General features: G+C 37.9%; 1 protein-coding gene across 1 annotated transcript in view; it reads right to left on the minus strand.

The window, feature by feature from the left end:
* Positions 1–17,785, minus strand: part of CPS1 (carbamoyl-phosphate synthase 1) — a 215,052-nt gene that overhangs the window by 105,880 nt on the left and 91,387 nt on the right. The window contains exons 4-7 of the mRNA XM_019938868.3: positions 17,129–17,238; positions 13,802–13,946; positions 12,600–12,689; positions 10,248–10,304 (exon numbers count right to left, since the gene is read on the minus strand). Coding sequence (XP_019794427.3) covers positions 10,248–10,304; positions 12,600–12,689; positions 13,802–13,946; positions 17,129–17,238 — 402 coding nt within the window. The remainder of the gene's footprint in view (positions 1–10,247; positions 10,305–12,599; positions 12,690–13,801; positions 13,947–17,128; positions 17,239–17,785) is intronic.

Here is a 17,785-nt window from a genome sequence, read left to right on the forward strand (position 1 = left end):
AGTAATATTCAATTCTATATATGTACCACATCTTCTTTATCCATTTGTCTGTCAGTGGGCATTTAGGTTTCTTCCATGTCCTGGCTATTGTAAATAGTGCTGCAATGAACATGGGGGTGCATGTGTCTTTCTGAATTATAGTTTTCTCTGGGTATACGCCCAGTAGTAGGATTGCTGGGTCATATGGTAATTCTATTTTTAGTTTATCAAGGAACCTCCATACTGTTCTCCATAGTGGCCGTATCAATTTACATTCCCACCAACAGTGCAAGAGGGTTCGTTTTCTCCACATCCTGTCCAGTATTTGTTGTTTGTAGCTTTTCTGATGATGCCCATTCTAACTGGTGTGAGGTGATACCTCATTGTGGTTTTGATTTGCATTTCTGTAATAATTACTGATGTTGAGAAGGTTTTCATGTGCTTCTTGGCCATCTGTATGTCTTCTTTGGAGAAATGTCTACTTAGGTCTTCTGCCCATTTTTGGATTGGGTTGTTTGTTTTTTTAATATTGAGCTGCATGAGCTGTTTATATATTTTGGAGATTAATCCTTTGTCGTTGATTCCTTTGCAAATATTTTCTACCATTCTGAGGGTTGTCTTTTCGTCTTGTTTGTAGTTTCCTTTGCTGTGCAAAAGCTTTATGTTTCATTTGTTTATCTTTGTCTTTCTTTCCATGACTCTAGGAGGTGGATCCAAAAAGATCTTGCTGTGATTTATGTCAAAGAGTGTTCTGCCTATGTTTCCCTCTAAGAGTTTTATAGTGTCTGGTCTTACATTTAGGTCTCTAATCCATTTTGAGTTTATTTTTGTGTATGGTGTTAGGGAGTGTTCTAATTTCATTCTTTTACATATAGCTGTCCAGTTTGCCTAGCACCATTTATTGAAGCGACTGTCTTTTCTCCATTGTATATCCTTGCCTCCTTTGTCATAGCTTAGTTGACAAGAACGACCTTGATCATTACATAGTGTCCTTCCTTGTCTCTTGTAACATTCTTTATTTTAAAGTCTATTTTATCTGATATGAGTATTGCTACTCCAGCTCTCTTTTGACTTCCACTTGCATGGAATATTCTTTTCCATCCCCTCACTTTCAGTCTGTATGTGTCCCTAGATCTGAAGTGGGTCTCTTGTAGACAGCATATATATGGGTCTTGTTTTTGTACCCATTCAGTGAACCTGTGTCTTCTGGTTGGATCATTTAATTCATTCACGTTTAAGGTAATTATCGATATTTATGTTCCTATTACCATTTTCTTAGTTGTTATGGGTTTGTTTTTGTAGGTCCCTTACTTGTCTTATGTTTCCCATTTAGAGAAGTTCCTTTAGCATTTCTTGTAGAGCTGGTTTAGTGGTGCTGAATTTCTTAGCTTTTGCTTGTCTGTAAATCTTTTGATTTCTCCGTCGAATCTGAATGAGATCCTTGCCGGGTAGAGCAATCTTGGTGGTAGGTTCTTTCCCTTCATCACTTTAAATATATCATGCCACTCCTTTCTGACTTACAGAGTTTCTGCTGAGAAATCAGCTGTTAACCTTATGGGAGTTCCCTTGTATATTCTTTGTCGTTTCTCCCTCGTTTCAATAATTTTTGTTTGTCTTTAATTTTTGTCAATTTGATTACTATGTATCTCGGTGAATTTCTCCTTGGGTTTATCCTGCCTGGGACTCTCTGGCTTCCTGGACTTGGGTGGCTATTTCCTTTCCCATGTTAGGGAAGTTTCTGACTATAATCTCTTCAAATATTTTCTCGGGTCCTTTCTCTCTCTCTTCTCCTTCTGGGACCCCTGTAATGCGAATGTTTTTGCATTTAATGTTGTCCCAGAGGTCTCTTAAGCTATCGTCATTTCTTTTCATTCTTTTTTCTGTTCCATGTCAGTGAATTCCACCAGTCTGTTTTCAAGGTCCGTTATCCGTTCTTCTGCTTCAGTTCTTCCGCTACTGATTCCTTCTAGTGTATTTTTCATTTCAGTTACTGTATTGTTCATCTCTGTTTGTTTGTTCTTTAATTCTTCTAGGTCTTCGTTAAACATTTCTTGCATCTTCTTGATCTTTGCTTCCATTCTTTTTCCAAGGTCCTGGATCATCTTCACTATCATTGTTCTGAATTCATTTTCTAGAAGTTTTCCTATCTACACTTCATTTAGTTGCTTCTCTGAGGTTTTATCTTGTTCCTTTACCTAGTACATAGCCCTCTGCTTTTTAATCTTGCTTGTCTTTCTAGGAATATAGTTTTGGTTCCATAGGCTGCAGGATTGTAGTTCTTCTTCCTTCTGTTGTCTGCCCTCTGGTGGATGAGGTTATCTAAGAGATTTCTGTGCCACATCTTCTTTATCTATTCATCTGTCGATGGATACTTAGGTTGTTTCCATGTCCTGGTTATTGTAAACAGAGCTGCAATGAACATTGTGGTACCTGACTCTTTTTGAATTATGGTTTTCTCAGGGTATATGGCCAGTAGTGGGATTGTTGGGTCGTATGGGAGTTCTATTTGTAGGTTTATAAGGAACCTCCATACTGTTCTCCACAGTGGCTGTATCAATTTACATTCCCACCAAAAGTGCAAGACGGTTCCCTTTTTCTCCACACCCTCTCCAGTATATACTGTTTGTAGATTTTTTGACGATGGGCATTCTGACTGGTGTGAGGTGATATCTCATTGTAGTTTCGATTTGGATTTCTCTAATGTTTACTGACGTTGAGCATTCTTTCATGTATTTGTTGGCGATCTGTATATATTCTTTAGAGGAATGTCTATTTAGTTCTTCTGCCAATTTGTGGATTGGGTTGTTTGTTTTTTTAATATTGAGATGCATGAGCTGCCTGTAAATTTGGAGATTAATCCTTTGTCAGTTGCTTCATTTGTAAATATTTTCTCCCATTCTGAGTATTGTCTTTTTTATGGTTTCCTTGGCTGTACAAGAGCTTTTAAGTTTCATTAGGTCCCATTTGTTTATTTTTGTTTTTATTTCCATTTCTCTAGAAGGTGGGTCAAAAAGGATCTTGCTGTGGGTTATGTCATAGAGTGTTCTGCCTATGTTTTCCTCTAAGAGTTTATAGTGTTTGGCCTTACATTTAGGTCTTTAATCCATTTTGAGTTTATTTTTGTGTATGGTGTTAGGGAGTGTTCTAATTTCATTCTTTTACATGTAGCTGTCCAGTTTTCCCAGCACCACTTATTGAAAAGGCTGTCTTTTCTCCATTCTATATTCTTGCCTCCTTTATCAAAAATAAGGGGACCATATGTGCATGGGTTTATCTCTGGGCTTTCTATCCTGTTCCATTCATCTCTTTCTGTTTTTGTGCCAGTACCATACTGTCTTAATTACTGTAGCTTTGTAGTGTAGTGTGAAGTCAGGCAGCCTGATTCCTCCAGGTCCGTTTTTCTTTCTCAAAATTGCTTTGGCTATTCGGGGTCCTTTGTGTTTGCATACAAATTGTGAAATTTTTTGCTCTAATTCTGAGAAAAATGCCATTGATAATTTGATAGGAATTGCATTGAATCTGTAGATTGCTTTGTGTAGTAGAGTCATTTTCACAATGTTGATTCTTCCAATCCAAGAACAGGGTATATCTCTCCATCTGTTTGTATCATCTTTAATTTCTTTCATCAGTGTCTTATAGTTTTCTGCATACAGGTCTTTTGTCTCCTTAGGTAGATTTATTCCTAGGTATTTTATTCTTCTTGTTGCAATGGTAAATGGGAGTGTTTCCTTAATTTCCTTTTCAGATTATTCATCATTAGTGTATAGGAATGCAAGAGGTTTCTGTGCATTAATTTTGTATCCTTCTACTTTACCAAATTCATTGATTAGCTCTAGTAGTTTTCTGGTAGCATCTTTAGTATTCTCTATATATTTTATCATGTCATCTGCAAACAGTGACAGCTTTACTTCTTCTTTTCCAATTTGGATTCTTTTCATTTCTTTTTCTTCTCTGATTGCTGTGGCTAAAATTTCCAAAGCTATTTTGAATAATAGTGGTGACAGTGGCAACCTTGTCTTATTCCTGATTTAGTGGAAATGGTTTCAGTTTTTCACCATTGAGAACTATGTTGGCTTTGGGTGTGTCATATATGGCCTTTATTAGGTTGAGGTAAGTTCCCCCTATGCCTATCGTCTGGAGGTTTTTTACATTTAATGGGTGTTGAATTTTGTCAAAAACTTTTTCTGCATCTATTGAGATGATCATATGGTTTTTTTCCTTCAATTTGTTAATATGGTGTATCACATTGATTGATTTGCGTATATTGAAGAATCCTCGCATTCCTGGGCTGAACCCCACCTCCTCATGGTGTATGATCCCTTTAATGTGCTGTTAGATTCTGTTTCCTAATATTTTGTTGAAGATTTTTGTATCTATGTTCATCAGTGATATTGGCCTGTAGTTTTCTTTCTTTGTGACATCTTTGTCTGGTTTTGGTATCAGGGTGATGGTGGCCTCGTAGAATGATTTGGGGACTGCTCCTCACTATGCTATATTTTGGAAGAGTTTGAGAAGGATAGGTGTTAGCTCTTCTCTAAATATTTGATAGAATTTGCCTGTGAAGACATCTGGTCCTGGGCTTTTGTTTGTTGGAAGATTTTAAATCACAGTCTCAATTTCAATGCTTGTGATTGGCCTATTTATATTTCCTATTTCTTCCTGGTTTAGTCTTGCAAGGTTGTGCATTTCTAAGAATTCGTCCATTCCTTCCATGTTGTCCATTTTATTGGCATATAGTTGCTTGTAGTAATCTTTCATGATCCTTTGTATTTCTGCAGTGTCAGTTGTTACTTCTCCTTTTTCATTTCTAATTCTATTGATTTGAGTCATCTCCCTTTTTTTCTTGATGAGTCTGGCTAATGGTTTATCAATTTTGTTTGTCTTCTCAAAGAACCAGATTTAGTTTTATTGATCTTTGCTTCATTTATTTTTCATTTATTTCTGATCTCATCTTTTTTATTTCTTTCATTCTGCTAACTTTGGTGGTGTTTTTGTTCTTTTTCTAATTGCTTTAGATGTAAGGTTTGGTTGTTTATTTAAGATATTTCTTGCTTCTTGAGGTAGGAATTTATTGCTATAAACTTCCCTCTTAGAACTGCTTTTGCTGCATCTCATAGGTTTTGGGTCATCATGTTTTCATCCTCATTTGTTTTTAGGTATTGTTTGATTTCCTCTTTGATTTCTTCAGTGATCTCTTGGTTATTAAGTAGTGTATTGTTTAGCCTCCATGTGTTTGTATTTTTTACAGATTTTTTCCTGTAATTGATATCTAATCTCATAGAGGTGTGGTTAGAAAAGATACTTGGTATGATTTCAATTTCCTTAAACTTACTAAGGCTTGATTTGTGACCCAAGATATGATCTATCCTGGAGAGTGTTCCATGAGCACTTGAGAAGAAAGTGTATTCTGTTGTTTTTGGATGGAATGTCCTATAAATATCAATTAAGTCCATCTTGTTTAATGTATCATTTATAGTTTGTGTTTCCTTCTTTTTTAAAATTTTGGATCTTCTGTCCATTGTTGAAAGTGTGGTCTTTTTGGGTTTTTTTTTTCGGTACGCTGGCCTTTCACTGTTGTGGCCTCTCCCGTTGCGGAGCACAGGCTCTGGACGTGCAGGCTCAGTGGCCATGGCTCATGGGCCCAACCGCTCTGCGGCATGTGGGATCTTCCCGGACCGGGGCACGAACCCGTGTCCCCTGCATCGGCAGGCGGGCTCTCAACCACTGCGCCACCAGGGAAGCCCTGAAAGTGCCGTCTTAAAGTCCCCTACTACTATTGTGTTACTGTCGATTTCCCCTTTCTTGGCTGTTAGTATTTGCCTTATGTATTGACGTGCTCCTATGTTGGGTGCATAAATACTTACAATTGTTATATCTTCTTTTTGGGTTGATCCCTTGATCATTATGTAGTGTCCTTCTTTGTCTCTTGTAATAGTATTTATTTTAAACTCTATTTTGTCTGATATGAGAATTGCTACTCCAGCTCTCTTTTGATTTCCACTTCCATGGACTATCTTTTTCCATCCCTTCACTTTCAGTTCTTTATGTCCCTGGTGTGAAGTGGGTCTGTTATAGACAGCATATATGCAGGTGTTGTTTTGTATCCATTCAGCCAGTCTATGTCTTTTGGTTGGAGCATTTAATCCATTTACATTTAAGGTAATTATCGATATGTATGTTCCTACTACCATTTTCTTAATTGTTTTGGGTTTGTTATTGTAGGTCTTTTCCTTCTCTTGTGTTTCCTGTCTAAAGAATTTCCTTTAGCATTTGTTGTAAAGTTGGTTTGGTGGTGCTGAATTCTCTTAGCTTTTGCTTGTCTGTAAAGGTTTTAATTTCTGCATCGAATCTGAATGAGATCCTTGCTGGGTAGAGTAATCTTGGTTGTAGGTTTTTCCCTTTCATCACTTTAAATATGTCCTGCCACTCCCTTCTGGCTTGCAGAGTTTCTGCTGAAAGATCAGCAGTTAACCTTATGGGGATTCCCTTGTGTGTTATTTGTTGTTTTTCACTTGCTGATCTTAATATTTTTTCTTTGTATTTAATTTTCGATAGTTTGATTAATATGTATCTTGGCTTGTTTCTCCTTGGAATTATCCTGTATCGGACTCTCTGCATTTCCTGGACTTGATTAACTATTTCCTTTCCCACATTAGGGAAGTTTTGAACTATAATCTCTTCAAATATTTTCTCAGTCCCTTTCTTTTTCTCTTCTTCTTCTGGGACCCCTATAATTCGAATGTTGGTGCATTTAATATTGTCCCAGAGGTCTCTGAGAGTGTCCTCAATTCTTTTCCTTCTTTTTTCTTTATTCCTCTCTGCAGTAGTTATTTCCACTCTTTTATCTTCCAGGTCACTTATCCATTCTTCTGCCTCAGTTATTCTGCTATTGATTCCTTCTAGAGAAGTTTTAATTTCATTTATTGTGTTGTTCATCATGTTTGTTGGCTCTTTAGTTCTCATATGTCCTTGTTAAACATTTCTTGTATTTTCTCCATTCTATTTCCAAGATTTTGGATCATCTTTACTATCATTACTCTGAATTCCTTTTCAGGTAGACTGCCTATTTTCTCTTCATTTGTTTGGTCTGGTGGGTTTTTACCTTGCTCCTTCATCTGCTGTGCGTTTCTCTGTCTTCTCATTTTGCTTAACTTACTGTTTTCGGTGTCTCCTTTTCGCAGACTTCAGGTTTGTAGTTTCTGTTGTTTTTGGTGTCTGCCCCCAGTGGCTAAGGTTTGTTCAGTGGGTTGTGTAGGCTTCCTGGTGGAGGGGACTAGTGCCTGTGTTCTGGTGGATGAGGCTGTATCCTGTCTTTCTGGTGGGCAGGACCGCATCCAGTAATGTGTTTTGGGGTGTCTGTGACCTTATTATGATTTTAGGCAGCCTCTCTGCTAATGGGTGTGGTTGTGTTCCTGTCTTGTTATTCGTTTGGCATAGGGTGTGCAGCACTGTAGCTTGCTGGTCATTGAGTGGAGATGGGTCTTAGTGTTGAGGTGGAGATATCTGGGAGAGCTTTCGCCATTTGATATTAGGTGGAGCTGGGAGTTCTCTGGTGAACCAATGTCCTGAACTCGGCACTCCCACCTCAGAGGCACAGCCCTGACACCCGGCCAGAGCACTAAGACCCTGTCAACCACACGGCCACTCACAAAAAGAGAAAAAGGGGAAAAAAAAAAAAAATATATATATATATATATAGTTACTCTCAAAGTCCACTCCCTCAATTTTGGGATGATTCATTGTCTATTCAGGTATTCCAGAGATGCAGGGTACATTTAGTTGATTGTGGAGATTTAATCCACTGCTCCTGAGGCTGCTTGGAGGAATTTTCCTTTCTCTGTTCGCAGAGCTCCTGGGGTTCAGCTTTAGATTGGCCCCGTCTTTGCGTGTAGGTCGCCTGAGGGCGTCTTTTCTTCGCTCAGACAGGACAGGGTTAAAGGAGCAGCTGATTAGGAGGCTCTGGCTCACTCAGGCCGGGGGGCGGGGGGGTGGGGGGGGGGGGGAGGGAGGGGTATGGTATGTCAGGCGAGCCTGCAGCGGCAGAGGACAACATGTCCTTGCAACAGCCTGAGGTGTGCTGTGTGTTCTCCTGGGGAAGTTGTCCCTGGATCACGGCACCCTGGCACTGGCAGGCTGCACAGGCTCCTGGGAGGTGAGGTGTGGAGAGTGACCTGTGCTTGCACACAGGCCTCTTGGTGGCTGCAGCAGCAGCCTTAGCATTTCATGCCCGTTTCTGGTGTCTGCTCTGATAACTGTGGCTTGTGTCTGTCTCTGGAACTGATTTAGGTGGTGCTCTGAATCTGCTCTCCTTGCACACCCTGAAACAATGGTCTCTTGCCTCTTAGGCAGGTCCAGACTTTTTCCCGGCCTCTCTCCTGCTTAGCTGTGGTGTACTAGCCCCCTTCAAGCTGTGTTCACGCGGCCAACCCCAGTCCTCTCCCTGGGATTTGACCTCCGAAGTCCGAGCCTCAGCTCCCAGCCTCCGCCTGCCCCAGTGGATGAGCGGACAAGCTTCTCGGGCTGGTGAGTGTTTGTCGGCACCGATCCTCTGTGTGGGAATCTCTCCGCTTTGCCCTCCGCAGCCCTGTTGCTGCGCTCTCCTCCATGGCCCCGAAGCTTCCCCGCTCTGCCACCTGCAGCCTCCGTCAGTGAAGGGGCTTCCTAGTGCATGGAAACCTTTCCTCCTTCACAGCTCCCTCCCAGAGGGGCAGGTCCCGTCCCTATTCTCTTGTCTCTGTTTTTTTCTTTTTTCTTTTGCCCTACCCAGGTACGTGGGGACTTTCTTGCCTTTTGGGAGGTCTGAGGTCTTCTGCCAGCATTCAGTAGGTGTTCTGTAGGAGTTGTTCCACATGTAGATGTATTTCTGATGTATTTGTGGGGAGGACGGTGATCTCCACGTCTTACTCCTCCGCCATCTTGAAGGTCTCCCCCTCAACATATGTTTTTAATATGAGCCCATATCACTCATAATCAAATATAATAGGCAATACCACTATTTTGTTTGTGCTAATCTATTCAGCCAAACTTTGAAAACCTAACTGCCTCTGATAAAAGAAGGGCTCACCTTAAACTAACCTATCACATGAAGAACATGATATGGTCTTGTAAAGTGTTTTCCCAAATACTAGGACTGATTATATTCTATTCAACCTGCCAAATCTACAGCTTGAATTGAATTTCCCAATTTTATTCCCTTCCCATTCTGGTATCCTCATCATTGTTTACTGCTCCCACAACATCATTGGGCTACAAAAATCTACCTGGGACATATAATCTCACTAACATCTATTCTCAGGAATATCATGGAGGAGGGAATAAAATCAGAGATAGAGTAGAAGGACTGCATAAATTCTCAGTGTCTTTCTTCTGGTCATGGGTATGTGGCCATGTTCTTATTTTCAAAGCTGTTCTTTCTGTTTATAGAGATCCTGTGTCTACACATATGCCAACAATCTACAATAGATTTTCTTGAAGAATCCTTTTCACTTTGAAATTGTATCTTTTTTTCTTTTTTAAGAAAAAATATATAATTTAATGAGAAAACTTTGGTGGCATTAAGGGAATTTAGTTAACATTCATGAGATAAAGTTTCTTTCTGTTCTGGGATATGAAGGTTTCTAAAACAAGTGTCCACCTCTTATAACAAGAAGGAAGTAGATGGGGCTGAGATATTCTCAGAAGAAGGGTCAAATATCTCATCTAGCAGATATGAAAGCAAAAGATAAACTTACCTTCATCTTGGTCATTGGAACAATTTCAAGAAAGACTATATAACTGAGGTAATACATGCAGGGTTCATTTAATATACCCATGAACTATAACTCACTAAGTTCAAAAACTCCTCCAAGAGGACTAAACAAATAATGGCCCCAGTGCTGTACACTTCCTGGTTTTCCTTTTTCAGCAGGTAGGTATTCAATTTAGGCAAAATTCTTACGCACCTAGTTACCTTCTCCACTTGTTTACTAGCCCTATCACATGAGCTGAATTATAACGGCTTTAACTTGTCACTTGGAATAGTGAACATAGAGTGGGCACTCAATAAACTACTGCTGAGTGAAGTATTCTTAAAACCATTCAGTAACAAACATCCCAATCAAGTATTCAGTCTTGAAAATTACATCAAAAACAGTAAAACAGGATGGCAGAGACCCAAATGATAGAAATTGACCAGATCTGTTCTTTTACACACCAATGGGCTCCTTGGGCAAAGGGAAAAAAACATATATATATGTAAACATAGATTTGGCTAAATATGATTATCATACCTTATCTCGAATTATTTTAGTCAGCATTCTTGTATCCACTCCATAAATTGCAGGGATCTGTAAGGAAAATAATTGTAGTGACAGTAAAATTGGAGGAAATTTGGTCCAGCAGAGTGTTTTCAAGTTACAAACTTAACATCATCTATCTTCTTGAGCAGTAAATAATTTCCCTACTCCTTTTCTCTGATCCAGGGTGTCTGTGTCACAAGAACAAGGTAAATTGCTGTTCAGTTGGGCACAGGACTCTTAATATCCAGACCCTTCCTCAGAGTGAAAAGTGAGAAATTCTGAACATCAGTCTTCTGCTACAGCTCTTTTGCTTTTAATCCAGGATGTTAAATAAGTAATATAATTTTATAGATACATATATATTTTTAAAAAATGGAATCTGTGAACTTCATAAGCAAAGATATGTAATTAATAGGCAAATCCATGTTGTGAGCCACATGTTCCTGGCACATGGTAGGCAATCCTGAAGGTTTTCCTGAAGGTGCTTGTTAGGTAGTCATGCTGTATTAAAATTTTGCCCAATCTATTAGTAAATCAGGCACCACCATTTGTTTTAGTTTCTTTGACTAGGTTGGATAGAGACAGATGTAGTACAGTAGGTTCCCCCTTCTCCCCAGTTTTGCTTCTAGTGGTTTCAGTTACCTGTGATCAACCATAATCTGAAAATATTAAATGGAAAATTTCAGAAATAAACAATTCATAAGTTTTAAATTGTACACCACTCTGAATAGTGTGATGAAATCTCCCACCATCATGCTCTGTCCCACCCAGAAGCTGAACCACCCCTTTGTCCAGCGGTGCCCACCCATTAGTCATTTAATAGCCACCTGGATTGTCAGGTCAACTGTTGCGGTATGGCAGTTCTATGTTCAAGTAACACTTATCTTACTTAATAATGGCTCCACACTGCAAGAGTAGTGACGCTGGCAATTCAGATATTCCCTTACTGTGCCTAATTTATAAACTAGACTTTATCATAGGTATGTACACATAGGAAAAGACTTAGTAGATATAGGGTTTGGTACTATCCATGGTTTCAGGCATCCACTGGGGGTCTTAGAATGTATTCCCCGTGGATAAAAGGGGAAAGAGCAGCAAGTTAAGAATGAGGAAACAGGTTTTAGTTTCTTTTCTTCCATCATTTATCTGAGTGATATTTGAGCAAGATGTTTCCCCATTACCTGTACATAGAAGGAGGTAAACTGGTTATTATTTTAGACACTCTTCTACTCTATGTGTCTATGATCATGGAAGAAGATTCAAAGCACATTTTAAAAACAAACTAACAAAACATGGATTAAGTTTATACTTCAACTATTAGTTCTGACACAAAGCAGCTATAATATCAGGTGTCTAAATAACACAAAGGAAACATTAAGGGGAAGAGGGAGGTGTCTCCTGAATGATGATTACAAGGAGATAAATTCAGATAATGATTGAGAAGAAACTAGCAAAGACCTAGGAGACAATACATATGCCTTCTTCTCTCTTGTAAAAATTTAGCAAGAATGAGGAAACAAAGATCAAGATTTTTTGCTTTGTTAGAAAGAGGAATCGTTTAGCCTCAGTTGGCAGATGCTCCTCAGAGAGACAGAGTTTCTCAGAATAATATTCGGTCAATTACAGGCCCAGTTGCAACTTAACAAAAAGCAGCTACAGTAACCCTGGAAATAAAGCTTAGTATATTAGGTCTGTTAACTTTAAGTAGGTCTGACTTTCAAACCAGGAGAATCCCCTTATCGGATTAGAAAATAATAAAGTAAGGAAGATATAAGGTTAGTAACTTATTTATTACTTCAAATGAAGTGATATCTAATTATACGTCATAGTCATAACGTTTAAGCCCAAAGAGACTTGACGGCAATCAGTTTATATTAATTAAGAATTAAAACTAAGAATGTATGGTATGATTACATGACCTGAGCAAGGTCACACAGCTCGTTAATGGTAGAGCTGGTACTAGAATCCACGACACAAGTTACATCTCTAGATCCTCGTTAAAAGGGGGAGGTTATGTTGCTCCGGAGAGTAGAAAATTCTAAAATTTTCTCTAACCCCTTTCCAGAATGAGAAAGTCTGTCTACCAAGCATGTATGAGTGCCACCTAGTGGATAAACTGAAAATATAAGGTCCTCAGTGTTTATATAAAGAATGAGTTCTGGACAGTTCTGGACAGTAGTAACAGTTCAGCCTGAAGGAATCGCGCTCTGAAACAAAAGGGTCCCAAACTGCCTGATCTGCTTTATCTGTTTGGCCCTTTTCAATTACATACACCTTCCCAACTTTCCACGGGCCCCACCAATCGTCCTTAGGTGATGCTGGATGACCTATCATATTTCTCACCTTTTCTTCCTGTAGCCATTGCCCTAGACTCTTGGCAGCCAGCCAGTGGTGGTAGTCATCACTATAATTCAGCACCAGCAAACCTGCAACCTAGAAAGACAGGCAGTCATTTTAAAAATGTGATCACAAAATACTACCCAACTCTTGTGACTTGTCTTCTTTTTAATTAATAAATTTATTTTTTTCCATTCTTTTTCAAATTCTTTTCCCATTTAGGTTATTACAGAATATTGAGCAGAGTTCCCTGTGCTATACAGTAGGTCCTTGTTGGTTATCTATATATTTTAAATATAGCAGTGTGTACATGTGAATCCCAAATTCCCAGTCTATCCCCTCTGTTATGACTTAAGAGTCAGTTTGCATTCTTCAAGCTTTATTATATTCGCTGATACAACACTTAAAATTTTGAAACTTGAAAAAAAAATGTGATTAAAAAGTTTTCTCGTAAAATATAATAATTGTTATCTTAATTACCATGCGGGGAACAGTCTTACTTGGTTTTCCAAATCCTGAGAGTAAACTAGGTCCCCCTTCTCAGTACCCTGTACTTTTCCACAATGGCATTTATCGATAATCTAATTAATAATTATTTGCTTAATGTACGTAGAGAATAAGACAATTTTTAAATTTACATTTAAAAGAAACTAAATATTGGGGGGAAATGGTGAGATATAAAACTAAATTAAATGATCAGTCCAAGTCATTCAAAAATAGAGTGGTGAATTTAGAGTGTAAATTTTTGAATCGTTTATATGGTTCACATCCCTAAGATATTATTCAAGTTTGCCTTGAATAGGAAATTTTAATTGTGTTTACTTTTCGGCTGGCATACACGTTATCTTTTACTCATCTCCCAAAGAGGATAAGATTTAAAAGGTAAATAATTGATACAGAGTTGATTCTTAAAATCCATTTAAAAGGTGATTCAACTCGAATTCTTGCAGCATAGTTGCTATCTGAACTTATAACAACATTTTTCCAAATGAAGCCAGTTTTATCCACAGCATTAAAAATAAATCCAGAGTGCCCTGAGAAATGAAACTCAGAATAATGTCATGTTAAAGATTATTTTCATATACCTAGGAGTAAGATTGAGAATATAAATTTAATGATTTGTACTATAGGATTGAGGCCGAAATTTTGTCCAGCTTAGATTCTTAATAAATCAACTATGCTTTTTAAATAGTCATCACTGGTACTACCTTAATTCCATCGGACTCCAAATATTTGCTAAGTCCCAGTTCATCCAGTGCAGTAGTGTCAGGGGCTCCACCATTCCCAACAATAGGATTGGCCATGGTGAGAATCTGCCCCTTGTAAGCAGGGTCAGTAAGAGCTTCCGGGTACCTAGATAAAGATGCCAAGAAATTATCAACAAAAAAATGTATTCTACATACATGATCTTAATTATTGAACCCTTGAAAATTAGAGAACATGAGAATAAAATCCTACAAGCTCGTCTCTAGATTTTGCCAAACCTAAGGATTTTATGATAGAATATGGAAATTTATCCCATGATATTACTGATATGAAAAGACTCTTAAGTAATATGGCATATTCTCATTTAATTTTCATTCCCTCAATTTCTTAAATTTTTTAATTCCTTGAAAAATTCTTCACAGGGTCTTAAGTTTTTAAATATTGCTCTATTTAAAGTTTGCAGATATCCTCAAGAATCCCCTAGCCTACCAGACATGAGTGAGTCCAAAATGATATTTACTACTGAGGGCTGACAGTTTCACCAAAATATTAACTGTCAAAAATTGAAAAGTTTTTAAAAAATATCTTTGAGGATACTGAAGAGCATGCTGATTACGTCAGTGATGGTTGCCTGGGTATATATGTTTATTAAAATTCACTGAGCATTTAAAACTCTGATTTATTTTCTATGAAAGAAATACTTAATAAAGTTGATTTTTTTAATATTTTAGTTATATAGAGAGGTGTATGTTTGATAGTTATTATCAAGTTATCATTGATAGTATGTTTGATAGTTATTATTTTATTACAGAAAAAAATCAATCCCCAAAAAATTGACCCAAAGCATTTCTGTCTTCTAAATTAAAAGATTCCAAGTAACTATTTTAAAGTACTGATGTGGAATTAAGAAGAAATGCAGAAGAGCTTTATTTTAAAGTGTGGGGAGGAAAAAATAAGAATACATGTGTTCTTGGGCCTCCCTGGTGGCGCAGTGGTTGAGAGTCCGCCTGCCGATGCAGGGGACACGGGTTCGTGCCCCGGTCTGGGAAGATCCCACATGCCGCGCAGCGGCTAGGCCCGTGAGCCATGGCCACTGAGCCTGCGCGTCTGGAGCCTCTGCTCCGCAATGGGAGAGGCCACAACAGTGAGAGGCCCGCGTACCGCAAAAAAAAAAAAAAAAAAAAAAGAATACATGTATTCTTTTTTTATTCTACATATAAATAAAATTATATATAAAATTTCTATTCTTAATAATAAGAAACATGATTCCCATAAATACCAGGATCTATCTACAGCTATTCCATGCATTGCAATGAGATTTTTTTCCCACCCTCTTAACATTTTCACTTCCCACAGAGACAGTTAAACCTAATCTTTCTTGTGGATTACTACTGAAAGTGAATTTAGGTGCTGAGGGGGACAGACTGACAACCTCGAAAGCAATAAAATGCAGCTCCAGCAGTAGTCAACACGAATTCTTCAACCCTCATCCAGACTAACTTCTCCCAGAACTCCCTTTGCCAACAGAATACTTAGTCTCTCAGCTCAGCAACCTCTAAAGTGACTAAGATGCTGTCATATTTACCCACACCTCCATCAGCTAATTTCTCAGATTCCCTCTCACTTGTCAGTAACTAATAATTTTTTAACCAAGGCTTACACATAATATAAATGCATTTCTTGAAGATGAAAAACAAAATAACTCCCTTAATTATCAACCCCTTGCTGAGTGAGCCACGCATGAATAAAAGCAGCATTTCTCGATGGAAAATAGGATGTGTGGACTAATCTTATTAATGAATGCATTTTTCTACATCAAAAGAAGTCTTTAATTAATTTAATTTTACTTCTTTTCTTCTTTCTTCCCATGAAAGAACTGGCCATTCCCTTTAAACATATGCCTACAATGCTCTCTCCAGAAAATGAATAAATATAGCTTGTCCTAGAGAACTGCAGTGTTGGAAGAAAATTAATCCATCAGGTCCTGTTTGACATCTGTGATGTGACAAGATTTATTACCCATAATCTATCACAGAGAAGAAAACTCGAGTGCCCTCCATCATTCTGATCTATATTAAACAGCTGTTTGTTGGCAGGTATATTAACACAGTTAGTAATTAGTGCTGTCAAAAGGCTTAAATAATTGCCTGGTGAAGCAAAACTTTGCAAACAGTTTTCATACACTGTAATTTAATGTTCTCACCAGTGGAACTATTTTAAAAACGATCTAATATTCTTTATTTCAAACAGAGAGCTAAGAGTTTAGAGGACAATGCACATTAATAATATAATGGAAGTTTGGTCAATCAATATCTTCAATACCAGTTAACCCAATGCCTCCTTGTCTTTAAAAGGCTAACTGAATTTCCCTAAAGAATTCATCAAATATTTTACAGTTTAGTCTATTGAATCTCTAATGGAAACCTTTCGAAACCATCTAATTTTTTAAGATGTAATTTTTTAAATTCCTAGCCATAAATTACTATCTAATCCCATCCCCTCACACTTTACATGTGGAAACTAAGATTCAGAAAGGTTAAGTGATTTTCTCAATATCACATAATCAGTTACCATTAGAACTGAGACCAGAACTTCAGCCACCTGGTTCCCAGATGAACATTTGTTGGCTAGATAAGAACAGCTACATGATTTCTGTAGCAACTCTTACCTTTGTTGCTCTACACCTATTAGCAGAAATTAAATACTGAATTCAGTCTCAGTTGATAAATTTTGAAAATATCCGATCTATGAACCTGCTCTCCTGTGTATTACTTTAAGATAATAAATGTATCTGTTATTTTACCTTTCTTATTAGAGTGCAAATTATATATTGTATTTTATATAATTTTGCACTATAATACCTAAGGAACTTCTTAGCTCTTTATAATAGTTCATATTAGATGTGCAAAGTTGATTCTTAATTTCACTAATGGAATGGCACTAGAGAGTGCTACCCATCCTTCTCCCTGTTCGATTTTCACCTTAAATCAGATTGATACTGACCCCCCACCTTACAGAAGCCACTTGGTAATCTCACATAACTTGTGTCTTTGTATCCTAAGTTTCTAGAATTAATTTTGTTCTTTTTTAGCAGGGGAACACCAGTGTCTGTATTCTCTTCCATTTACAGCCACAGGGAGGAGTTTGTGTCTATGGCCCTTTTCAGGGTTGGCTTGAGCAAGCTATGTACAAGCACAGGGCAACGTCAGGACAATGTGTAGTGTGATGATGATGATGTGGTGATTTCAATTTCCCACCATGAATAAGATCATCCAGTTATTCCTCTATATAGAGGAAGAATAAAGCCTTGGAATAGAAGCATTACTCACCCTGCTAGGCCAGTATTAAAAACCACTTCACCAGCAACAGAGGATGGATGGCCAAAGGAGTAACCTTTCATCTTAGTTCCATCTTCCAGGACAATGTGCGCTGTCTGTGCCTAAAGAAACAGATTCATGAATCATAGCAGAATACAAAATATAAAGTACAACTAGTTGAAAAACTCCAAAAGTACACTACATAAATATATTAAATAAATGAACAGTATATTTGATGAAACCATACTATATAGATTCTGAGTCACTCTCCTGTTTTCTTCAAACGTATGGCTCTTGTCACAGGCAGGTGTTTTATTTTGTTTTGCTTGAAAGAGGAACTGAAGCATGTTGATACACTGTCTATCCTAAGTCTACTTGTAGAGTTATTGACAATCCAGAAATACTTCAGTTTAGCTGTAATGCTATGTGTCTGTCTTTTCCCTCTTAATATTCCCTAGCTTTGTCAAGTATAGCTTAAGGGAAATTCATGAGTTTGCAAAAACTTTGTGAATTTTACCATACAGCTCCTCATTACTCTGAGGCTTAGCGCTAGAAGGAATCTTCAAAGTTATACATCAAATTGCGTTCCATAGAGCTCTTGTGTTTGATGGAGTTGTCTCAGGGGCTGCCCCCTCCCTGAGCTTTAGGATCATAAAGAAACTGAAACTT

Source organism: Tursiops truncatus, chromosome 7, assembly GCF_011762595.2.
Source record: "Tursiops truncatus isolate mTurTru1 chromosome 7, mTurTru1.mat.Y, whole genome shotgun sequence".
NCBI classification, from domain to species: domain Eukaryota; kingdom Metazoa; phylum Chordata; class Mammalia; order Artiodactyla; family Delphinidae; genus Tursiops; species Tursiops truncatus.